We start from the raw sequence: 25,059 nt of genomic DNA on the forward strand, positions 1-25,059 counted from the left end.
GATGGATTTTAGCAACTTCAACCAACCATCCACACAAGCTGGAGCTGGCTAGCAAGGCAGGGGGCTTTATGGGCCACTTCAACTCTTCCTTTTTGGGGAGGGGGCTCAAAAAGGGAAATCAATATCAAATTGAGGAATGAAAGTTGATATTTTTCTGGCTGCTTTCCCTTCAATAAAATCCTGACAATTAAAGTCTCAAACCAGACCCAGGAATTGTCCCATTGTTTTCTCAAACAGAGAAACATGTGAGAACATGCCATTTAGGAGTTTTCGACGTTTCCCCTGCAGGTCTCAAGGCAAGGATTTGGGTTCGAGTTTCACACAGTCCTCGCCTTCGATGCTTCAAAGAGCATCTTGGGATGGGCTGATGGGAGGGGTCTAAGTCAGGCCAGGGGAAAAGCTAAGCTGCTGTCCCCCTCCGCTCGATGGCATTTGGAGGGGTATCCCCACTTTTTCACTGTTTTCCCAAGAGTCCCAGGATGCAAATGTAAGCCTAGACATCTGAAATAAGCACCCACATACATACAACCCTAGACTGGGCTCAAAGTCATTGAGTGGCCTCGAGTCATCCCAGGAGCACCCAGGACTGAAGTTTTGAGACTTAGAAGCTGGTCATCTCAGCCACTACATAAGCTGCCATTTTGGACTATAACTCCCATAACTCCTGACCACGGACCAGGCTAATGAGAGCTGCAGTTCCCACCCACCCACTCGGGTGCTCGAAGGTTGTCCTCGCTTGTCCCCAAACAACATCGGGCTTTCTTAGCTCCCACTTTTGAAGGCGTCCATCCAGGAACCAGGCTGCTGGTTTAAAAAGAGGGGGGGGCGAGGAAAGGAGTGGGAGATCCTGCAGCTTCCCCCTCCCTCCCTGTGTGAGCACCGCTTGCCTTTTGCAGGGAACGCCCGGCAGAGGGCAGCACCGCTCCAGGTTCTCCTAATGCCAGGTCTGGATGGAAACGGACGCCTTTGGATCTGGAGAGTAGATGCGAATATTTTGGGGCCTGTCCAGCAGGATGCAACCCAGCCCTCTCCGGCCACCATCCTGGTCTCCTCCCTACTCCCCGCCAGCACGCGAAGGACAACCGAGCCTCTTCCTGAAGGAATTTGGCCTGGGTTCCCGACAGACCGTGAAAACTTGCTCGTCCGGTTGGGATGTTCTTAAAAACACAATGGGTCGACTGTTAGACTTGGCACGAATGACATTCTCAGCATGCCAGCCCTTAGAGCGAGATGCTGCTGGACCGTTGGGCCATCTGCCCCCGGCCTTGTCCTTTCCACAAGCAGAGGCAGCTTCCCAGACAGAATAACAGAGTTGGGGGGGGGGCCCTTGGAGGTCTTCTTGTCCAACCCCCTCGTCAAGCAGGAAACCCTATCATGAGTTGGTTCTTTTCCCATCAGACTTCCAGATTCAATCTGCATCGGACCCCGGAGCTCCTTTATAAGCAGGAGCCCCCCCCTCCCCCCCCATCAGCGTGGATCCCTTCAACATTTCCATCGCTGGTGGAGACAACGGCTGCTCACAAGCTGTGTCGGCCACTTCAGCACAGGAACCGCAAACATCAACTGAGGATGTCCCAGAGTTATTCCATTGCAAGATGGGCAGCAAATAAATTCAATCAATCAATAAACTGTTGCCATCCCCGATTTTCCAGCCTCAGCGGCAACTTAAAAGAAAAAAATTCTTCATGAGATATTTTCTTTCGTTTTAGATATGACCATTTTTTTTCCTCTCTGGGTCCATAGGAACGAACTCCACCAGATTTCATTTCTACACAACCACCAGTTGTATCTGAACCGGGGAAACGTGGTGGACAGAATTAACCTGGATTTCCACCCAGCTTCAAATGATGGTCAACTGTTGGCTCAGCCAGTTTACACAACCAAAATGGAGGTCCTGTAAGACAAAAAAAAACCCCAAACCTGATAAACATCCAGCTAAAATCTAGCTAGGATGCTGGAAGGAGCCTCACCCGATGGTCACACAACATCCAGAGCCGACTCCAAGATCAGCCATGGGGAGGGCGGGAGGAAGGACAGGGTGGGCCTGCGTGGCACAGTCAGGAGTTAGAATATGACCGGCTTATTTTCCGGTTCAAATGTGAAAAAGCAGAGAAGGAAAAGTGAGTTTTGTGCACCTTTTCCACCCTCCCCGTCCAGAAACGAAGAGCTCATCGCAGGTCAAACAGAGACATGATACGATCTAATACGCGGCTACAGATAAATATGTCCACATAATTTCATTATCTTTTCTTGCACTGGGAAAGAAAAAAAAAAGGAGCAAAATTCATCCAGGATAAAGCCACTCAACATTGCAGGTGGTAAAAGATTCCGAGCCCTCCCAACAATGCCGTTGAGTTGGTAACCTGTGACTAAAATCGGCGCTGGCTTTAATTTCAGAGCCTGCGTTGGGGGCGCGCGTGCTCGTTAATCTCTATGCAAAGCAGTTGAAATGAATATGCAGCGTTCGGGAGATGTAATTGTACGGCTTCCATTCAGGCACTGTAATTTTCCAGACAGGATCCTGCAATCAAGATTCTATTCATTAGGATATAAACAATTTGGTTTCTCTTAGCTCTCGAGTCTGCCAATCATTTTGCTGGAGTGAGCATCTCTGCTATTAAAAAAATAAAAAAAACACAACCCAGAAGGGAAAGTTTCTTTTGTGTTTAAAGGGGGTAAAAGTTGTCGGCAACTTCTGATAAAGATGGGTGGGGGGGAGCTGGAGGGTGGGGGGGGAAGAGGAGACAAGGAGAGAGAGTTGGAATCTCATTGTTCTCCAAACCACTTGTCCCTCTGTTGGACTACAGTTCCCATCAACTCAATCCGCCTGGGGAGAGGCTTTGACGCATCCTTTGTCTGGTTCTGACAGGCTGGGCCAGTTTGCTAACAAACACACATACACACCCAGGAGCCCCTTCCTAGGGCAACACAATCTTAGCTTTTTAGCCCCAAGAATTTGAGAATAACACACAAGTAGCACTTCTACAAAAGGCCACCTCTGGAGCAAAAGGCATACCTGGTCTTGAAGGCGTTTTGTCACAAAAAGTCAGCTGGAAGATGCAAACGCCAAATGCTAACCGCACCCTAGGTTTGCCAACGCCTCAAAGTTTCTAGTCCTTATGGCTGAAAAGAGAGGATTGGAAATGTCAACACAATTCTGAGAAGATGTTGGCTTAGAGAAGGGCCGCGCTGGAGATTTTTCCAGGGAGGGGTGATGTCAGAACTTTGCAAAGCTGTTTTGCTTCCCAAATTAAGATTTACGACCAAAAACTTATGAAAAATAGCTGTATGCAAATATCCTTTATTTGCTGGGCCCACATAGGTGAGAAGGATCCATTCCCCCGCCACCCACCCCCAACTGGAGAATGTTACTGGAAAATTCTTAGAAAAGGAACGTTTTAACAGTACAACCAGAGTCCTTCTCACACCCCCATTGCCACTTATCACACAATTTTATCTAACCTGGCCATTCACAACACTCCTGAATGGCAGAGACTTCAGGACATGGTTTGTACAATGTCAAGACTCAAAGTGACACAACTGAATTGACACTCAGGGTGAATTGTGACTTAGTGCCAAGATACAGGCCCCTTATGGTATGCGCACAAGTGTTGGCCATGAAAGATGGTTACAGGGAAAAAAACAACAACCTCTTGCTAGGAGAAGAACGAGGATCATGACTAATGCAGGCCAGGAATGATGGGACTTGTAGTCCTCCCCTCCAAAGGGGTTCTCAGCAGACCCTGCTTGGGCGCATCTTCCAGAAACTACACAATGGCTGGCTGGTGGGATCGGCTAAGCCCCCCTTTTCCAAATGAATATTGACAGAGCTAATTGCGGTCTGCTGCCAAGAATGATGGCTTGTTCCAGAGTAGCAGGGTGCAGAAAGAGAGAGGAGAGGAGAGGAGAGGAGAGGAGAGGAGAGGAGAGGAGAGGAGAGGAGAGGAGAGAAGAGAAGAGAAGAGAAGAGAAGAGAAGAGAAGAGAAGAGAAGAGAAGAGAAGAGAAGAGAAATGCTGCTTGGTCTCGGACTCCTCCGGAGCTGGCGCAGTCCTGGAACGCAGCAAGACGCTCCCCGGTGGGCACAAGCGGTGCAGCCCCCAACCAGACTAATTGCTTCCTGATTGTCTTCTGGCCACCCACCGGGTAAAATAGAGAGACCAAGTTTGTCTGGCACATAAGTAAGCACTCCACACCAATTTGGAATACGGTAATCATCCGCTGCGCTGTCTAATTAAAATCCGATCACTTAGGATAATTATTTCATATCCTAAGTATCAGGTTAGGGGCCAGAACTTGGAAGAACAAGCTGTGGGGAGGAGGGGGGGGGAGAGAGAGAGAGAGACACCCCAGAAGTGCTACCATCCCCGATCCAGAGAGAGGAATTCTGTGGCTTTCCACAGCCTGGCCAAGCCTGCACGAGGGCACCTTGGCTGGAAAGCGGGCATCCTCCAGCTCTCGCATCCTACGGTAGTAGAAGCAAATTAAAACCCGACTGGCGAAGGAACAGGGGGTGCAAATTAGAACACTTATTAACATGGGACAAAATTACAAATTAACATGTTACAAAAAAAGATGTTGAAACTTTGGGGAAAGTGTAGAGAAGAGCAACTAAGACGATTAAAAACATACGATGAGCAGTTGCAGGATTTGGGTTTGGCCAGTCGAGAGAAAAAAAGGAAAAGGGGGGGACATAATAGCAGCATTACAGTATTTGAGGGGCTGCCACAAAGAAGAAGGGCTCAACTTATTCTCCAAAGCACCAGAAGGCAGGACAAGAAGCAATGGATGGAAACTAATCAAGGAGAGAAGCAACCTGTCTCCAAACATATCTCCAAACAACCGAGTACTGCAGTCGTTGGTTGGCCAATGAAATGGACACATGGAGGCATCTCTCGTCCAACACTTTGGCCAAGGAGAATTTCGCCGCAATGGCGATCTTTCCTGGGAAGACTCACCAAAGCTTGCCAAAAAATCCAAAGAGGAGATGGACAATGCTAGAAGTTTTGGCCCCCAACCCAGCTGCCTCTCGCCCTGCTGGGGCCTATCCATCACCGCCATTGACATCCTCTTCACAACTTTTTTTTTTCCAGGTCCGGATGTCCCAATTCCTGCTGATTACACATCAGAGGACCCAGGAGAGGACTTGGTATCTCCCATTTCCAGGAAGGGAGGGGACGGCGAGGAAAAGACACCGATAACCACACACTCCCCCGAAACCCCATTCAGCTTGGCTCGCACTGCGGGACCAGCTATTGTTCCTGCTGGAAACGTCCAGCGAGACGGGAGAAAGTATTTCCTCAGCTATAAATCTCCAAGCCTCTTTACCTTGGCACCAAGTCCTCCTTTTTTTTTCCCCCTCCAGAAAGTGTCTTATGTTAAATCGTCTTTGCAAAAAAAATCCACAACCAGCCACCCCAGCCTTTGCAGGTAGGGGCTAAACTGGCCTCCCATTGTATTCAGTGGGTCAGTTAGCTCTGCCCCTTCCAGTGGATTGATTTCTCAACTTTATGTCGCCTTGGAGGAATGGCGGCACGAAAGCCAACAGGGAAGGCCAAAGGGCATCAAAGCCCTCTGCTCTCTTTCTATGGAGAGTCTCAATCGTCCAACTCACAGCTGTGCTTTTCCAAAAGGCAACCGGACTTTCTGGGGCTTACTTTTTTTTCCCTTGAAAACATTTCGCTTCTCATTCAAGGAGGAGAACTGAAGAAGCTTCTGGGATGAGAAGCAAAACGTTTTCAAGGAACAGAAGCTCTGGTGGCTCAGCAGACCAATTAACATCCACTTACATCTGCTGCCTGCAATTACTGCAAGTTCAAATCTCACCAGGCTCAAGGTTGACTCAGCCTTCCATCCTTTCTAAGGTAGGTGAAATGAGGAGCCAGATTGTGGGGGCAATAAGCTGACTTTGTATAAATATACAAAAGGATGAAGGCTATTGCTTAACGCATTGTAAGCCGCCCTGAGTCTCCGGAGAAGGGCGGCATATAAATCAAATTTAAAAAAAAAAAAAAACCCAAGAAGTCCACTTGTCTTTTGAAAAAGCACCTTTGGGCCTTTGCTCTCTAGGGGTCTTATGAGCAGGAGGAGAAAACGTCTCTTTCTCACTTCGCAGAGAGGATTGCAAAACCCAGGGAAGAAACATGAACAAAGAAAGGGAACCGAGGGGAGGAAACTTGCAGCCCCTTCCCCCTTGAGTTTACTTAGGTCCAGGTCTCTCCCCCACTCTTGATTTTGAGAGGCTATCTCTGGGGTCCCCAGAGTGGGCATCTTCCCCTCTCTTGGTCAATCCTTCCACAGGCAACAGAGTCCACCGGAGTCCACCCCCTTGTGAAATATTGCTCCAACTTCTAGGAGACTTTGCAAGCCCTCCCTCCGATTTTCATCGCCCTCATTAGCTCCTTCGTCCTTGTTTAAAAATGACTTTGCTCCCCGTCGCTTTGGAAACCGCCAGGAGGAGGAGGAACACCCCCTCCCCCAAAGGCCCCCACCCACCCACCCACCCGCTCGGCTCGGCTCGGCGCAGCAGCGTAACCAGCAACAGATGCTGAGCTGACCTCTGCAACTTCCTGGAAACATGCATTTGTCAAAATAAAAATAAAAAGAGATTAATGTGAGGAAAAGGATTTTCAAACTAGGAGGAAACCATCGCCGCCTTGGGCCCAAACGTGCTAGCTTGCATTTTCAAGGGTGGGCGAAGGAGGCGACCCCGTCTGTCGGCAGGGCTGGCACTGCCCACCCGCTTCAGGGGGGTGAGAAAGAGTCTGCCCGGCATGAACATCGGGGTGAATGCCAGAGGCTTCACATGGCAGGAGCTCTCAACCCCACTCCTTGAAAGAAGGGGAGGAAAGCATGCAAATCCTTTTGCAAAATAAAATAAAAATACACAATCCACACCTCATCTCACAGAGAACGTCAGACAGGATGCACCACGAATGGACAATGTTTAGGAGAAGATCCTCCTAAACCCCGACCAAGCCGGACCGTTTCAGGAGATGGTCCTACTGGGGAAGTTCTCAACGGTCACCTCCAAGAGGTCAAGGTTGCTGGAGGCTGCTGGCCACCCTTCTCCTTGCACTGGATTCTCCAGGCCTGCAAACACACGGCAAGTTCAATAGAGATTGTGGGAACATCCTCTCTGTGGCCGGCAAGAGATCTTGGAGAAGGTTCTCCATAGTCATCCTATGGCCAATTCAACGTGGGCTTGATCAGCGGGCAGTCCTTGACCCGAGGACCTGCTCCGGGCTTTCTCCTTCAAGGGCTGAGGTGATGGTGACCACCGTCAAGGCTGCATCACTCAGACGTCCCAAGTGGTGGAACAGGATGTGTCCCGAGTGGGCTCCCCCCTCGTCTCCTTCCACAAAATGAAGACCAGCCTGTCAACAGCCCACCGATGGCACTTCCGTTACTCAAACCCCATTCCCCAGGACACGCTAATGGATAAGGAATGCCCCGGGGTTAAATCTTGGCATCCACCAAAGTGGGCAGTCAGTTAAGTCCTGCTTTGTTTTCCCACTTTCTCAACTGTTCTCCCTCTTGCAGAGAACAGCGACGCGTGGCCGTCTCTGCCGGGAGAATTGGCCTGCCGTCTCTCCCAGGGGCTCCGCTTATCTTGCCAGAGATTAATCCAAGGCCCCTCTTTGACGGCGGGGGGAAGGGGCGGGAGGGAGCTGGTTCACATGTAGGATTCTTGGGGCAGGCGCCAGAGGTTCTTAGTCCGAGCCCCCCTCCCCAAGTTATTCTTAACTAGCGCTAGATCCAGATCAGTGGTGAAATCCAAATTTTTGTACTACCGGTTCTGTGGGTGTGGCTTGGTGGGCACGGCAGGGGAAGGATATTGCAAAATCTCCATTCCCACCCCACTCTGGGGCCAGCCAGAGGTGGTATTTGCCAGTTCTCTGACCTGCTCAAAATTTCCGCTACCGGTTCTCCAGAACCTGTCAGAACCTGCTGGATTTCACCCCTGGTCCAGATACAGCAGGAGGACTTCCAGCACTTCGGATGCCACCAAGCTCTCCTTTGCGATGTTGGCAACACAGTCCTGGCACTGGGCCAACCTGCCTTTGTGGTTTCGGTCAAGATGCATGCCTCCCCAAGCTCCCTCCCTCAAGAAATACCAATGGTATACATGATCCTGAATTATGCCAAATCTGCATAAGACCCTGAACCCTCAGCACGCTGCCAGGCAAGGTGCCCTCAACTTCAAGCTCGGCAAACCTAGTTTATCCCCAGGTGTTGTGCCAGCTGAATCTTGCTCCGAGTATGCCCAGATTGCTAGATTTCCCCTGTGACATTCCTGCGGGAGTTTGGGGCAGGATTTGCAGGCCACTGTGTTCCTGTGAGGCGGGCTGGCCGAGAGAGACCACCTGGCCCAAAGGCACCCTGGGCACTTCCAGGGTGAGGGTGAACTTGGATCTCCCAGTGCCAGCCTCCAAACTGCTATGCCAGGTTGGGTAACCAACCGAGAAAGTTTGCTGCTATTCCATTCCCATTCTTGGTAACTGGTAACTGACCATTCCTTCCGTGGGCATAGCTAGCTGGGCAAGGAAAACCCAGGGAGAAATTTTGGTAGGAAAAGTCTGGGGAGAGAGAAAAACACCCAGCTTTTTTTTTTTTTTTTTTTTTTTTGCAATAAGCAGCAGGGCCTCCCCATGCCTTCAAAATCACGACAAAGCCCCAGGGATTGTATCTCCCGGTTAGTAAACAAAAACAGCAAATTATGTCGGAAGAACTGGCAAAGAGTTGTCTTGGATGGCCCCCGTGATTAAGAGGAAGAATATGTAAATGTACGTGGCCGTTGCCATAGTTACTACATGAATTACCGCTGGCGTTGTGGGGGGGGGGCAGCTCTCCTCCTCCCCTCCTCCTTTTAAAAGCAGCTCTCCAGAAGGGTCAAGGTTTGCATTCCCAATGAGCCGGTCTCCCAAGGAGGCAGCTTGCCAATGCAGGATTCAGAAACTGGGACCCAGGTTGCTCTCATCCAGCCCGCGGTGTAGGGAATCGTGGCTTGATAAAGTAACCAGGTTTACTTACACAAGCCATAAAAGCCAGAGCTAAGCAAGCCATTTAAGGGCTTAGCTCAATGCGTGGGCTTGACTGGCGTACCGTGGTTAGAGTGTGGGTTGGGGTGCCCCAATTCAGACACCGTGAGAAATTAACTCGTGCTCTCATCAGAGGTGAAAAAAAGGACGAGAGCCCCCTGAACCAGCAACCGTCTCCTGGTGGGTGGCGAGAGAGCTCTGCCTACCTTCCCGCCTTGGTCTCCAGCATAAACTGATTATGCCACTCATTGCTTGGCACTGCAGATATAAAGTCAACCCACGGAAACCCTGGCACCGGGCTTCCAACACGTCTGGCGGTGCCATGCTGGAGGCACTCAAGGCCATCACAGCCAGAAGCACCCCTGAAGACCATCGCTTCATCCTGGCTCTCCAGAGAGAGAGGACTTTGGTCGTTTTCTTCGGCCAGAGCAGAGGAACCAGAGTCTGGCTTTCCTTGGGGGGGGGGGGGGGGTGTCTTCTTTAGAACAGGGGCCTCCAACCTTGGCAATTTTAAGCCTGGCGGACTTCAACTCCCAGAATTCCCCAGCCAGCCTGGCAACTTTAAGCCTGGTGGATTTCAACGCCTAGAATTCCCCAGCCAACTGGCTGGGGAATTCTGGGAGTTGAAGTCCGCCAGGCTTAAAGTGGCCAAGGTTGGAGGCCCTGCTTTAGAAGACCCTGGGGCCAGGAAGCAGGCCATCACACTTCCCCTCTGGAGGGGTTCCCTAGGCAACAAGGTGAAATTAAGTAATACCAGTTGAGCCGTGTCTACACACAGCTAGAGGGTCTGATGGCTACTCCCGGGCGGGATGGGCATCCAGCCATCAGGAAGTGACCAACAGCCGGTCCTGACCCCAGCCATGTGCCCCTTCCCCTAAGGCACCGCACCCAAGGTGGGGCTGGGTGAGGCTGCAGGAGCTCGTGGCCAGCCCACCCTCTTGGCTAAACACAGGAAGGCGAAGGGTCAGCAGCGGCCTCCACGCAGGCCAACCTCGGAAGGAAAGGGGGGGGGGGAATACCAACCACAGAGACAGCAGAGCAGACGGAGGGAACCCCTGCCTGGCCTCCCCCCACAGAATCCGTAGGGAGGGAGGGCGGACTTGTTCTTCTGAACAGGGATGGACGGAGAGAAAGCTTTCAACCTCCCTCCCCACGCACGGAGCAGCAAGCAGGGAGTGAGGCTCTGATCCTGAGTGCGGATCCCAATTCCGAAGCCAGGAAAGAGACATTCCCAACCCCCCCCTCCCCACCAAGTAAGCAGACCCTCGGAGACCGTTAGCTTTGGGGGATTTCAAAGCCCCCAAAGCTCTTCCTCAGAAGATGAAATTCTTCTCCAGAGAACAGGCTGCCTTGAATGGCCTATGGGCAAAATGGCAGGATGCAAACCATATAAATATATACGTAAGATAATGAAAAATAATGATGCCAATACACAGTCAGACACACACGCACAGAGAGACACATGCACATTATATGAAGGACATCAGACTGTTTTCCGTGTGTGCGTGTGCCGAATGTTTCATCTAAGCTATGCGCAGATCCTTAATTACCTGTGTTTTATTTAGATTTTCCAGATCTGTGTACATTCTAGTGTTTTGACCCACAAGCAAGACGAGAACGAGGCAACGGTATTTCTGGAACTGACACGCACCGTCGAAGGATCGGGAACTACTGAAATCACGCAAATACTTGCCGCCTGCCTTGTTTACGTTGGCCGCAGGCTTCTACCCCAAGACTCTGTGGTCTCCCTCGGCCGAGGAGTTTGACTGAACAGCTGCAGTTCATATTCTCAGAACTGGGAGAAACAACAACTGTTTGCCGATTTTAACAGCCCAGCAACTTCAGGGAGTCTCCAGTGCAACCAACCATCAGTTTAAGGCTGCCTGCTGGCAACTTCCTCTCATATTCCAGCTTTAACCGATGCCGACACAGCTGAGATTCCCAGACCGTAAGAACCCATCAAGGCTCCCGAATTTAAGGCTGGGATTAATGGTTGTGTGAAAAGGACTGAGAGCGAGGCTCAAAATAACTGCGACAACGCTCAGAAAGTCAAAGATCAGCAGGCAAGGAGAAAAAATTGGTCATCTTAGTTTGCCCCAAGAAGAGAGGTATTAAGAAATCCATAATAATGTCCTTAAACCCCATTAGACAGCTTCCTCACTGCTACCCAAGGAGATTTATTCCAGAATTACAGAGAACATTTCTCTACTTGTATATTTCAAACAAACACACGACAGAAGGCACGAGAAGTTGGACCTCTCAAAGAATGTACATTTAATGACCGTTGAATACAGATAAGCTCCATCCAACACCAAAGAAAAGTAATCTACGATCCACCAAAAAAAGGTCACCGTTTTCCTCTATGGCTGGCATACGTGCAGAGCTCCAATTTTTTTCCCTCTACCAACTCCAGAAATAACCTCGGTTACCATATTTCGCAGGCTTGTATTCGCCTTCAGTTGACGGGTTGGCTGGTGGTCTCATTCGGGAATGGCAGGGGTTCTCGGGGAGGGGACGGTCGGTCTTCACTTTAGTGACCTGGAAAGGAAAGAATCACAGGGGAAGATCTTGCTGAGCAGAAGGGATGACACTGCTGCAAGGAAGAAGGCGTTTCAGAAGAGGAAGCGGAGGGGAAGAGCAGGGAGGGACACCTGAAGCTGGTTTAGAGGCAGTCAAGACCACATGATCTCCTGTCCAGTATTTCCTACTTGGGCGAGACTAAATGGGCGTCTGTAAATATTCCCCTCTTACCCTCGTGCATTGCTTGGTTGGAAAAATTGCAGTGGAAGTCAGGTAAACATGTGATAAACACGCCAGAAGGTAAGGCTTGTCTGTTGGTGTGTGCAACATAGGAAGAGGCCTGTGCAACCCTGTGAACCAGCCCTCAAAACACAGCCAAACAAGGAGACACGGAACAACGAGCACTTGGGTCCACTGGCCACAAGGACACGCCTGAAGAGAGACACGGAGGGTCTTCGGTTACCTTGGACAGCTGACCCAGCTCTGGCCTCACCCAGCCCAGCTTGTCCAGCACGCAGTCATCGAACAGCTGCTGCTGCTTCCGACAATGCGAAAGCTTCAACGTATTGGACTCATCGAGGCAGTTCCAGTATTGGTTGAAGGGCTCGGCGCAATGGAACTTGATCTGCCTGTAAAAACCAGAGGAGGCCACTGCATTTGGTTAACGGAATAAAAGGTTGACAAAGATCATTCCGAAATATGACACTAATAAGAACGGAAGACGGGTGCATTAAATAACAACAACCTGGATGCAACCCCAAAACAGCTGGAGCCCCGCCTGAACTTCATCGACATTGACAAAATCACCATCGGTCAATTGCAGAAGGCAGATTTGCTTGGAACAGCTGACATCCAATGAACCCCCACTGAACATCTGCCTACCTTGGGAAGGACTCAACAGGTGGACAAAAATGCCAATTCCAGTCCAAGTACCTGCTGACTGTGCAACACACCATACTAATTTATTATTTGAGCACCGTCGGCATTGACCATATCTCCATCGGTCAATTGCAGAAGGCAGCTTTGCTTGGAACAGCCGACATCCTGCTGTTAACACCATCAAACATCCACATCTGCCTATCCTAGGTGGTTTCAATAGGTCAGTTAAAATGCCAAATCCAGACTGAACATCTGGCTGACTATGTGACAAACCATAATACTTCTCATTTCAACCCTGAGCTGCAAATGTTCTCCTTTACTATTAATAATTCCCTTCGAGACCCTCACAGCACGTATCCCCCCTCCCCCTGGAGTCCCAGAGCTCTCCCCGTGCCAGGCTCACTTGAAAAAGTCCACGGCGCACTTGCTCACGGCCCGGCCCTCCTTCAAGCACTTCCGTGGGTCCTTCTCCTCCCAGCGGCAGAGCATGAACTCCTTGTTGATCTGGTCACACTGTGAGCCGTAGTGGTGGGCACCCGCCTTCAGGACCGCGGTGCCAACCGGCAGCTGAGGAGCAAGCGAGGAAGTCAACGTTGCCATCTTGCAGGCTCTCGTGGCCTTCCAGGTTCCATAATGCATCAAAATGCATTTCAGCGATAGAAGAGGGGGAGGGGAGGTCAAAGCCTCTGCTCCTCCCCTCCTCCCCAAATAGGGGGCTCTCAACAGGGTTACAATATTTAGGATATTTGTTTATTTGTTTATATTTGAAGAACATTAACAATTATTTATTTAAGAACATTTGCCCCTGCAGTTTTCGTAGGATTGCTTTTTCTCTCTTCTTGTGCATGCCAGAGTTGCCCTGGGTGAGATGGGTATTTATATAAATTTGATTAATGGATAAAGTTCATGAATACCCAGATGGCCCATCAATTCTTACTTTATTTCTCTCCCCCCCTCCCCCTTCAAATATAATCTCCCTGCTGGTTGTCAAATCCATGCTAGGAGAAGAAACTAAACATTTAAATTCTAAAAGTCCAGGGAACAAATGTTGTTTTGGGGGGGGGGGCAAAAATTGCTTGTTTTATTTATTATTTATTTATTTATTTATTGTTTGCTTGTAAAATTTTCGGGGCTCCCATCTTAGCCAGTGCAACCTTCATGCTGGGAGGAGGACGAAACTCAAAAGCTCTGAAACTGCAGGAAATGAATAATATTTGCCCCCCCCCCCCAAAATATGCTTATTTATTTATATATTTATTTATTTGCTTATTTGTTTGTTTGCTTAAAGGGCGGGGGGGGGAGGATGGAGGAGGCTTCAAGGGAGTTGACCTGGGATGACCCCTGGGGAGGAGTGACCCCCCCCTCTCCAGAGGTCAACCCTTGGGGGGGTCAGAGGTCACGGGAGGTCAGGCGAGTAGGGAAACCGAGGCACCATCTGGGGCGGGGCAGGGGGCTCCGGAGAGCAGGGGGGGGGCTCACCTCCGGCACGTCCAGCTCCTCCAGCGAGGGCACCTCCACCAGCCCCGCCATGGCCGGAGAAGCGCCGCACCTTGAAGTCCCCTTCGCCGCCGCCTCCTCTTCCGATGCCGCTTCAGGGCCTCAGGGAGACACTGCGCATGCTCCCCAGGCCACGCAGGCGCAGAAGCCCCGCCATGGCCCTCTCCCGCCGCGGCCACGCCCCCTCCGTGTTGCCTAGGCGACGGAGACGCGCGCGAGTAGGCCCAGCCGCGCCATGCAGTACACGGGCAGCTTCTACCGCGGGCAGCGCGTCAACGGCAGGTGCACGTGGGGACGCGCCCCTACCTCTCCTGCAGGCCCCTTTGCAAACGGGGGGGGGAGGGGGGAGGTTGCAAAGGGGAGGGGGGAAGGGTGCAAACTGCAAAGGCGGGGGGGGGGGCTCGTGCAAACGTTGCAGGCGGAGGTTGCACCGGGGAGCCTCTGTACACGTGCCAAGGAGGGAGGGAGGGAGGGTGCCTGGTGTGAATTTATTAATTTATTTATTTATTATATTTCTATACCGCCTTTCTCCCGTAGGACTCAAGGCGGTGTACAGTCAAGAAAAATATAGACACACAAACATCATAAAATTGTTAATTAAAATTATTACTTAGTTTGGTCAATTAAATAAAACCCAGAATTAGAATGTAATGAATGCATAGGATATGCGGGCTGCCCCGTAAAGACTCGGGTGGGGGACATGCGGTATATGCGGTCCATTAATATGCAACTCTAATAAATCATAAACCTTAAGAGTAAGACTTGGAGGGGGAGTAAGACTTACTCTTGGGAGTAAGACTTACTCTTAAGAGTAAGACTTGGAGGGGGAGCTGGGAGCGTTATCCCTGCCTATGAAGAGGTCCAATGAGTTGGGAGGGGGGTATTGCTTCCTTGCATGTGGGTGAAGCCCCCCCCCTGGGCAAGGATGGGCTGGGTGGGTGGGGGCCTGGGTTAGGGTGGTTGGAGAGAAGTGTAGACTCAAGGCCTGATATTCTCTCTGGGCTCCCCCCAGGTTGGAAGGGACGGGGACGTACACCCTCCCCACCGACACCAAGTATGAGGGCGAGATGAAGGACGGGATGTTCCACGGGAAAGGAACTCTGTACTTCCCCAGCGGAAGCAAATACGAAGGGACTTGGGACAAAGGCATCTGTGTGGAGGTATGGCTTCAACCAGGGAAACTGGGAGCCTCTGGGTTTCTTGAGCGACAGTCTCCTTGACACCCTGGTGGGAGCTGATCTTGACCCATCTGGACCTCCCAGGACCTTCTCCCTGCCATGGGGAGTCATCCTTTCTTCTCCATCTGCGAAGCCTCAGTAGATGCCTCCTGGGTGGGAGTCCCAAGCGTGCTGGGCTTCGTACACCCACAAACCAGAGTGGCTTGGTGCACACACTGTGCTAAGACAACACTGAGCAAAGATCCAGAACGGATTGTCCCATAAGGACCTTTCAGGGCCACTGGCTGGGTGGACCTTAAGTGTCCTTCAAGGATGTCCATCCTCTTTAGCAATACCACGCCTTGCTCTTCTGCTTAGTATGTCTTACTTCTTCTACCTGCCGACCCGTTTCCTCTGTTTGATAAAACAGTTTTATAATTTATGACAATTTGATAAGCAGGCCCATTCACACAATCTGAGAAGGGAAAGGAGCCATGCTTGGGGATGCAGGTGGAGTTCTTAAACCACAACACAGCCAAGAAACAGGAAGTTGGATCTGAATGCTTGATTCTCCTCCACCTTAACCCTAAATTTGCCCAACAGGGGAAATACACCTTTTCTGATGGTTTGGAATACAAAGACAATAAATGGCATTACTGTGACGGCTACGACAGGAGGTTTTACACAGAAATCTGCAACGGCCTGAAGCCAGCAGGTACAGCCTTGGGAGACCTCGAGGATGGAATTATTGGTGCTTCCTCTCTTTGGGAGGCTGGCAGACCCTCTCCCCTCTGGTTGGGTACAAAGCAGTAAATGTTGGGCTATTTTTTTCCAGAGTGTTTGCTTTTCACATCCTCTTCTTCCTCGGTTTCTCTTCCCAAGGGATTTCCCAGCTGACCAACCTGGATCCCCCACGGAACATCCCCCCTGGCTGCTACGACTGCGGAGATGGCTTCTACAACCCGAAGACCAGAGTGGTTGTGGATTACCGGCACCGCTTTCTGAGAAATGCAGGTAGGCCCTTCTCCTCCGGATCCCTTTCAACCTGGAATTGGCTGCAAGACGGAACGCTGGGCAGGCCAACCTAAATCTTGGTGTCCTTCACATGGAAAAGGAGTGGGGAGGAATTAGAGCCCTTAAGATCAGCCTCCTTAAGACCCTCAAAAGTAGGTTGGACTCTAGAGACACCCCACTATAAGGATAGGTCATGACCTTGACAGGGGTGGTCGGATGGGTCCTGCAACATCTCCAGAACTTTCCCGTAGGTGGGACTGGGCCATCTCTCCTACCCCCAAGCCCTCCCTACAACCTAATCCTCTGGGTGCCATCAGACCAAACTCCTGGATTCAGTGTCACACTCGTGATGAGTGAGATAAACACAATCTTTCCCAAAACAGAAACTGTGACCAGTCAAGAGAGAGAGAGGGAGGGAGGGAGGGAGGGACTGAGTTCTTGGAATTATTTTTCCATCTTTCAACGCCCCTTTGTTTCCTTCTATTGCTATAAACTTTGAGCGACAGCCGCAGCAACAATCATCATAAGTGGCCCATTGTGCAAATGCAAAGGGGTGGCTGGGCAGTGTGCAGGAGCGTGGCCCCCTCCTCCCTCCCTCTGAGAACATGGGTGTGAAGATGGGATCTGGTGCCAAAGTCCATCCCTTCCTTTAAGGGCACGGATACAATTGAAAACGGCAGCATTTGTCTGCCCTTAAAGGAACGCCAGCCGTCCCAGGAGGGTCTTCTGAGGTTGGGGGGGCCCACTGAGGTGACAAGAGAGGCGGGGAGCGTGCAAGGAAAGGGTCAGCCGTGAGAGGGAACAGATCCAGGACTGCTCCTTCGCCGGAAAGGCAGGAAAACCCTGGCAGGCGACTGGCCAGATCTGGAAGCATCAAAAACAGATGGCAGGAAATATTTAGGAACCTCTGGACAAGAGCGGCAGAGCAGTCTTGCTGAAAGTCCACCCTCTTCCTAAGGAGCTGGGTTCGAGGAGACCGCTTTCCCCTTGCGTCAGCCCCCTCGAGGGCAGATAGACCCACCCGGAGAGAAACTAAACTCTGTCTCCATCTGGGATTCGAAAGAGGAATTGCAAAAAGGCCAGAATTGAACCCAGGTCTTGGATGACCCCTTCCCACTCTTGAGATTTCCCTGCCCTCTGCTTCTGCTCCTCCATTGCACTTTTGCAGTCCTGCCCGGCCATGCCTGGCATCGCTGCCGGTTTCCCCCTCAAGAGCACACCTGGCCCTTTGAAAAGCAGGGCAGGAAATGGCCTGTGACACCCAGGCCCCATTAGCTGTGACGGGTTCAAATGGCAATTTTTGCAAGTCGCAAATTGAAACTATTAGCCTGGAAGGATATAAATAAGTGAGCCTGCTCAGACACTTTTTCCGTGGATGGCATTGGGTTTTGATCAAGCAATGAAAGTCTCCTGGTTGTTGTTTTTTATTGGTTTAAAAAAAAAAAAAAAAAAAAACATACCATAGTATAACTCTCTTTTTTCCTTCTTCCTCTTTTCTGCTTTTGTATATTTAATCATTGTGAATTATAAGCCGTGTGAAAGATTTTAGCTCTGGGGCATTTGCCAGATGGTTGATTCTGCTGGGTTTTTTTTTTTTTTCCCTCTTTTTCTTTTGCACAACAAAAGACATAATGTTTGTGGCAAGCCCTGAGAAATTGTTGGTAATCAGTGTATTCTTCAAAGAACGGGGCGCCAGACCTGTTTGCAAGAATGTTCGGTGTGTGCCGAAATTAATCGCGAGCTCTTTTGAGTCTGCTCCTGGGCAGGGAACAAAACAAATTGTGTCAGTTGTGTGCTGGTTTCCATTGTGCAGCCCTCTGAAGGGCAGAGAGACGGGATGGGTGAGCGAGCGCCTTTCTTTCTTGCCCCCTCCTATATATATATATTTGGTTGACAATATATAGCTCAACGCAGCCGTTGCTTCACAAATCACCGCTTGGTGCAGCTTCCTTAGGCGAACTCAAAGGATCTGGTTTTGTCAAGGAACCTTTCTGAGGGGAAGGGGGGCCTTTGTGGAGCCCTGCTCTCCAGAACTGCTGATTAGCAATGCCAAAAGTTGGATGTGGAGTCAGAAGGCATTGCAGGCAGCTCGGCACCGGAGGCTTTGGAGGTGCAAACTCTTTTGAGCTCAGTCTGTGGTCTCCTGGATTAGAGAATGCCAAGTAAGGTAGGGGGGCTTTCTCTGCTCTTATTTAATTCAGCCCTGGATGATGGACAGAGGAAGGACAGCATTCTCGAGCCAGACTAGGAAAGTGTCCATGTGTGACTCTTCAGTGCTTCTTGAAAACCCACAATCTGATAGAATAGAATTCTTTATTGGCCAAGTGTGATTGGACACACAAGGAATTTTTCTTTGGTGCATACGCTCTCAGTGTACATAAAAAGACAAGATACATTCGTCAAGAATCATAAAGTACAACACTTAATGATAGTCAAATAAGCAATCAAATCATACTAGGAAACAATATAAATCGTAAGGATACAAGCAACAAGTTACAGTCATACAGTCATAAGTGGGAGGAGATGGGTGGTGGGAACAATAAGAAGATTAATAATAATTAATGCAGACTTAGGAAATAGTTTGAAGTGTTGAGGGAATTATTTGTTGAGCAGAGTGATGGCGTTCGGGAAAAAACTGTCCTTGTGTCTAGTTGTTCTGGTCTGCAGTGCTCTATAGCGTCGTTTTGAGGGTCAGAGTTGAAACAGTTGATGTCCAGGATGTGAGGGGTCTGTTGATATTTTCCCAGCCCTCTTTTTGACTCGTGCAGTACACAGGTCCTCCATGGAAGGCAGGTTGGTAGCCATGGTTTTTTCTGCTGTTGTAATGATCCTCTGAAGTCTCTGTCTGTCTTGTTGGGTTGCAGTACTCAACCAGAGAAGAGATCCAAGAGATGCAGGTGTAAAATAGGCCAGATCGTGAGACGGTTTCCCAACTTCTGGTGACTTTCCCCACCGCTGTCTGGCCATAGACCACCAGTGAGGACTTATCAGGAGGACCTGGTGGCATTCAGCTGTGGGCATTAAAGGTGCCAGGGTCCCAGATCTTCCTCCCCAGCCTTTCCACCTAAAAGCACCTCCTTCCCATTTGAGGAGATTCCCTTGGGGAGCTTTGCCATGCTGGGGGTCCATCCCTTGGCAGCTTCTTTAGTGCAGGGTCCATGATCTTTGGCGTCTTGCCCACCCTCTGGGTTTCCAGGCCCTAAAGTAATGACTGCTTCGAAAACCTGCAAAGATTGAATTCCTGGCTTGCCAAGATCAACAAGCAAGGTTTGGGTCTGAGCTCTCTCCCCGACGGATACGTAGACGATTGTTCTGCAGGGCCGCCTCGGAGCTGGTGGTCAATCCTGCTGCGTAACATTAACAGACAGATCATTTCAACCCAGCCTGGAGAGTTCCTTTTAATGGGCAATTTGTAATTGCAGCAGTTAAATGGGAACCAGCAGCTAAGATGTCCCTCCTGGTTGCTGGCCAAGGGTTGCGGAGAACTTTTGGGATTGCAGTTAACCTGGAAGTCACAGGCAGGCAGGCCAGGCTTTGCAGAGGTGGCTTTGCAACTACGGTTCTTTATTTTAGCGGGAGATTCCTGAAAGACACCCTCGTGCATTGACTCCATCCTCATTCTGGGACAGAGAAACCCTGCCATCCTCCAGGTCTCTTCGGAACACATTTTGACTTCAAAACAAGGATCAGGAAAGCTCTAGCAACAGAGCTGCTCCCAAGATGACGTACTTTTGGGATGGAGACCTGAAACGGCCTTTGCCCCAGATTTACAAAAAGCAGCCCAAGTAGGTTACTGGGGGGACCCGGACACCCCTACAGCAGATCTGCAGGTGGGAGGATTGGAACCCAGCTGAGGTCTCGATGGGGAATCGGGGGGGGAGATTTGGATAAGGAAGGAAGAACGCGAGGAGAGATGCTTCCATTAAATCATGGCAGCCTCTTTGGGAGAAATGGCTTGGCATGGGCACCTTTGCTTAGGACTTGAGGGACTGTGCTCAAAATTCACCTTGACTCCAGAATAACAGAGTTGGAAGGGACCTTGGAGGTCTTCTAGTCCAGCCCCCTGCTCAAGCAGGAAACCGTAGATCGCTTCAGACAAATGGTTGCCCAATCTCTTCTTCAAAACTCCATCGAGGCTTCATTAAAACCGAAGTAAATACGGCTGCTCCCCATGGATCCAGTGCCTCCCCTGCCCTTCCTTGGGTGGCATGCGAAGGATGCCAGTCCAGGGTGACTTTGCCGCCTGGTGCCGGCCCCTTTCTCGGTCCAGCCAGGACCTTTCTCCTCAGGTGCAAACGGGGGCCACTGGAAAGGGGGAGACGGCAAAGAGAATGAACTTAATCGTATCCCAATGGGATTTCCCCCCCCCCCCTCACAACCCACGAAAGACAGAGCGCCTAATTGCACCAGGGTGATAATTTCTAGTTGATTAAAGAGTATTTGTATTCTCGCTTCTCTCTCTTCTCCCCCCCACCCAGCCTGACCCCCAGTGCCACTTTTTTTTTTTATAAAAAAAAAGGAGGAAATCACATCCGAAGGCGAAGATGTGCCTCAACGCTCCTATTAATATCGCCCAACAATTGTCTTAGCTTAAAAAAAAAAAAAAAAAAAAAAAGAGGAAGGTAATTACAACTTTGCTGTCTGTGAGCACTAATCAAAGTCTGTCCGGGCTTTTAATTCCGTTTTAAATATGGATGAAATGAAACCCAACTCTTCAGGCTCACCCCGGTGTGGCGGGGCGAGGGAGCTGCCGGGGACGGCACGAGGGGGACCAGGGCGGTTAACGAGCAGCTGCTGCCGAGCCCGACCGGCATCTGTGATTTAAATTGTTAGCTGCACCGTCAGGTAGAGTGCAGGAAGACATGATGGAGAGGCTGTTAAGTCCCTGGCCGCCAATTACCAACAATCAGGGAGGAGCCCCAAACTCATTCAGCACAATAAACCCAGTTTGCCTTGTTTCATCCTGAAGAGGCTACAGCTGCAGCGATTCAGAGCCCCGGAGCAGGCGTGATTAGCAGGCGGCCTGCCTCCTCTTCCTCTCCAGCACACAGACCAGCCATTAACCCTTCGCTCGGCTGTCCCCACCCGCCCTGGACAGCACAGGACAGGACAAGCCCCGGCGTTCCCTCTTCATGGGAGGGTTGCATATCCTTCTGGGTAGGTCTAGTGAGAGAGTTGCGGTGATGAAGGATGACCCTTCCCTTTGCATCCCTCAGCATTGAAGCTGGAAAAGCCCCCACCGCAGAGAGGGAAGGTACTTGGTTTCCTGTACTTTCCCTGGTCAAAAGTCTTGGCGGTTTTCCCTGCAGGGAAGGCAGTGAATCAGTGGTGGGTTGCCCCCGGTTCGGGCCGGTTCGCAAGAACTGGTAGTAAAACCAGCGGGAGGCTCCGCCCACTGCCCCAGTTGTCATCCTAGGCAATCTGTGCATGCGCAGAAGCTCAGCAAACTGGTAGTGAAGGTAAATAGAACCCACCCCTGCAAATGGGCAGAGTCACAACCAGCAGCCCTTTTCCAGAGCAACACAGGAGGTTCGGAAGAGAGTTGCCAGGTGAGATTTGTGTTCCTGGCTGTGCAGGATCCAGCCCCATCTTCTAAGCCCTGAGCTGTGGCAAATGACCTGCCCCACAGACCTGCAGCCTGGACGTTCTGGGGACAGCAGGAAGGGGACGTTTATAGCTCCTCCGAAACCTCACTGGGTAGCCCGCGGGCTCAGTTCCCACCCGCTTCACCTCTTGGCCACAACTGGAAAATGGTGACCTGGATACGAGCTGGATTCCCAGAGGCAAAAAAAAAAAAAAAAAAAAGGGAATGAAAATATATTTATTGGGGATCCCATAATCGGTTTCCTTAACCCAGGAAAAGCAGCCGCGTCAGTTTTGAACTGGTTACCAGATTAACCGCCTAACACTTAAGCAAAACCGGATTTAGATCAGTTTATACGTGAGCTGAAGATTCAGAGCATTTCAGTGGACATGATTAAAACGGCCTTCCCCCCTCCCCCCCCTCCCCACCTCCCCCAGCAATGCACGGGACCCCTCAAATCTATCAAATCACCAGCTCGCCCTTCCATGCTTTCTGAAACCTCCTGAACAAAGGCCGAGGCTTTGATAACCTATGAAAAATGACCCAAATGAAGTGAATTGAGTTGTGAAAAGGCAGTCAGGCTGTGGTCACGTCGAGGGCAGGTTTAGGAGGCTTACTCCGTGCCCATTTCCTTACCTGGAGTAAACCTTATTTAAACTCAGTTGGGCTCATTTCCAAGTCGAGCTGCCTGGCTGAACCAGCCGAAAACAACACCCGAGCGGCCTCTTTACCAGCCCAAAATACATTTGCTTTCTCTTGGAGAGGAAACTTGGGCTTCCTTTCTCTCTGCCCTGCTTTGAAACGTCCTCCTTTTATGTCTTAAATCTTAAGTCTTCATTGTTCCTGGCTCAGCCCTTGAGCCAAAATTCCCCAGTTTGACAAGGAAAGGCCAACGCACACACACACAAATGAAATCCATTTTAATTCTCCTTTTGTGTCTCCCCCTACCACAATTAACCCCCCCCGTGCTCCCCCCCCCCAGATGACGACGAACACGAATGGATTGTGAAGACGTGCCGGAAAGGTTGGGACGAGTGCGTTGGCTTCAAGCCCAAGAAGTGAGCCGGGCGGAGGGCGAGGAAGAACTCGGCTCCCCTTGGGGTTTTTCCCGCCTGAGGACCCTCTCCCTATAATTTCTCCATTACGGCCGACGTGGCCTCCCCCTGCCAAGAGAAGGGTGCCCAGCGGCTTTCCTTTCATCGGAGGCAATAAGTGGAAATGGTGAGCCAATCACCCGAGATTACGGTCATATTTCTCCCAGGTTGGCAAACGGGATGCCCGTCAGAAGCTCCAGCCCATCCTTTGCCCGACACCCTCTGGATTCATTGGCCCCTCCCGAGGGGAGAAGGAGCCGGATTTTATTGTGGGGCTGGGGTTTGGGGTTTTTTTTTTATCGTCCTTTTGTTTTGCCCTCCACATCGACCCGTCCCAAGGCAAAGAAGGGGAGCCGGGATGAGGAATCCCAAAGCAAAGAAAAGGGAAGCGGTCTTCCTTTGATGTCAGTGCCCGCACCTCGACTCGACTTAACTTTATTTATTACACAAATAAGACATTTACAAAGCACGACAGTAAAAGGGAGCTAATAAAACAAACATTGGTTTTGACCTTTTTTGTTTTGTTTTGTTTTGATTTTTTTAAAAAAGTGCTTTACAATTTTTCTTTTTTTCTTTTTTTTTTTCATTATTCCCTCCCCCTCCCCCCCCCCAGCGCCCACCCCTCGTCTCTTTATTTTAAATAAATACCAGTCCTGACCGCCTGTTCTTCCAAAGGTTATTTTTAGCCATGTTCACCTAGACATGCACAAATTGCCACAATCTACAAACAAAACAGTCTGCTCTTTTTCCCCGAGACAATTTGGCACAGCTTGGGACCCCCGGCTTCTCCTGACCGGGCCAGGCAGTTAGCTCTCCGTCTGCCGCTGAGTTGGTGAAGCCCCCTATTCTGCTCGCCCCAGCTTTTTAAAAAAAGGAGAAGCAGAAAGAGGGAAGCGCAACGCTGCCCTTCGGAGACCACCCCCCCGCAAGCCCAACATGCTTCAATTAAATATATGTTATCAGCGTGAATACTTCAGGTTTTTCAAACAAAATTTGGCCCTCCTTAGTTCCTGGAAATTAATTCTGGTACCTCCTTTGTCTTCCCAGATCGGACTAGATTCTACTTTAATTTTTCCTCAGCTCGCTGAGCTGTAGAAAATTCGAATGTATTCCATAAAGGAAACCCGTGCCGAATTCCAAAGCGTGTCCTTTGCAAGGGATCGAGTGACAACAGATTTTGACTAATCTTACGAATTGCTGGCCCTCGGAATTAGGCTGGGAGTTTTGCACAGCCTGATTGTGAGAAGTGAATGATGGGAATAGGGATTTTACGGGCAGATAGTCCAACCTGCAGGAGGGTCTCTGAGCTTGCACAGAGTTTGCCCGTTCAGGGCCAGGGGGCACTTTTGCTCAGCTAGATGTTTGCGAGCGAGTGTGTTTTTAAATGTAGATAGGCAGGCAGCTTTGCCCAGGGAGAAGACACCGGCTAACGAGAGCACTCATCTTCCTCCTCTGGAGCAGGAGGCCTTAATTTTCCAGAAACTTCCATTTTATAAAGGATGAATGGATCGAACATCCATTTAATGGTTTCCAGTTTTGCAAGAGCAGAGCAAAATTTACCGTGTTTAAAAAGGATAACTCCCTGACTTTTACAAGGAAGAAAAAAACCCAACCTTCGCTTGGTGGACTTGGGAACGAGAAGACAAAATCTTTTCTCTTCCCTGGGACTGACCCCCACCCCCACCCCCCGCCCTGGGGTCCCGGCTTCTCCTCTTCCTCCTGATGGTGTGGAGGGGCTGAAAGAGCAGCTCCCTCAAAGCCACCGCTTGACTCACACCCAAAGCAGTTGCCGTCCCTTTGGAAAAAAAGGCAGTTGTAACCCAAACGCACAACGGACACAGCCACCAGGGAGGGTGACCTCTGTCCCCTCCGCAATTCAGCAGGACGTCTGAGTCAGGAAGTTCAAGGGTCACTCCGCAGCGGCCTCCTTTCCTGCACTCGGCTGCCTCGGCCACCCAGGGCCACCAAGAAGCTTCCTCCTTCCGGTCAAGCTCTGCGGGTGAATTCTCGGGAGCAGGACGTGCTGGGCGCTCTATTGAAGGGCCATCCAAGCAGCACGGAAGGACCACGAAGCGACAGAACTCTTGGAAATGGGCCATCATACGAATAATATCTGTAGCTCAGGGTTGAATTGGGGGGGTCCTTGGTGGTTTTCTTGCAGACGTTTCGTGACCCAACTAGGGAACATCATCAGTGCCATCGTAGCCCAGGGAGAAGTGAGTGGTGGGGATCTGCCTAGATTGGGAGTTCTCCAGGGGGTGGGAGGGAAGGAGG

At 50.5% G+C, this 25,059-nt stretch overlaps 2 protein-coding genes across 2 annotated transcripts; one reads left to right on the plus strand and one right to left on the minus strand.

Moving 5' to 3' along the window:
* Window positions 1-11,290: 11,290 nt before the first annotated feature.
* NDUFA8 (NADH:ubiquinone oxidoreductase subunit A8) lies at window positions 11,291-14,041 on the minus strand. Its single transcript, XM_070955601.1, has 4 exons — window positions 13,919-14,041; window positions 12,843-13,006; window positions 12,024-12,189; window positions 11,291-11,578 (listed from the first exon to the last, which is right to left on the minus strand). Exons 1-4 carry the CDS (start codon window positions 13,967-13,969, stop codon window positions 11,441-11,443), a joined length of 519 nt encoding a protein of 172 aa, XP_070811702.1. The 5' UTR covers window positions 13,970-14,041; the 3' UTR covers window positions 11,291-11,440.
* A 130-nt stretch (window positions 14,042-14,171) lies between these two features.
* On the plus strand, window positions 14,172-23,125 carry MORN5 (MORN repeat containing 5). The gene is made up of 5 exons (XM_070955771.1): window positions 14,172-14,218; window positions 14,949-15,096; window positions 15,697-15,808; window positions 15,976-16,107; window positions 22,674-23,125. Exons 1-5 carry the CDS (start codon window positions 14,172-14,174, stop codon window positions 22,751-22,753), a joined length of 519 nt encoding a protein of 172 aa, XP_070811872.1. The 3' UTR covers window positions 22,754-23,125.
* The last annotated feature ends 1,934 nt before the right edge of the window (window positions 23,126-25,059 follow it).

Source organism: Pituophis catenifer, unplaced genomic scaffold (assembly GCF_029215685.1).
Source record: "Pituophis catenifer annectens isolate HBS135680 unplaced genomic scaffold, rPitCat1.0.hap2 SCAF_17, whole genome shotgun sequence".
In the NCBI taxonomy this organism is placed as follows: Eukaryota; Metazoa; Chordata; class Lepidosauria; order Squamata; family Colubridae; genus Pituophis; species Pituophis catenifer.

Bases quoted from the DNA above. Each gene is read 5' to 3' on its own strand.
- NDUFA8 (XM_070955601.1), bottom strand. From the start codon at position 13,969: ATGGCGGGGCTGGTGGAGGTGCCCTCGCTGGAGGAGCTGGACGTGCCG. The intron at 12,190-12,842 runs GTGAGCCTGGCA...TGGTTTTTACAG, and splicing joins TGCGCCGTGGACTTTTTCAA to GCAGATCAAGTTCCATTGCG. The intron at 11,579-12,023 runs GTAACCGAAGAC...TTTCCTTTCCAG, and splicing joins AGCTGGGTCAGCTGTCCAAG to GTCACTAAAGTGAAGACCGA.
- MORN5 (XM_070955771.1), top strand. From the start codon at position 14,172: ATGCAGTACACGGGCAGCTTCTACCGCGGGCAGCGCGTCAACGGCAG. The intron at 15,097-15,696 runs GTATGGCTTCAA...TTTGCCCAACAG, and splicing joins ACAAAGGCATCTGTGTGGAG to GGGAAATACACCTTTTCTGA. The intron at 16,108-22,673 runs GTAGGCCCTTCT...CCCCCCCCCCAG, and splicing joins CCGCTTTCTGAGAAATGCAG to ATGACGACGAACACGAATGG.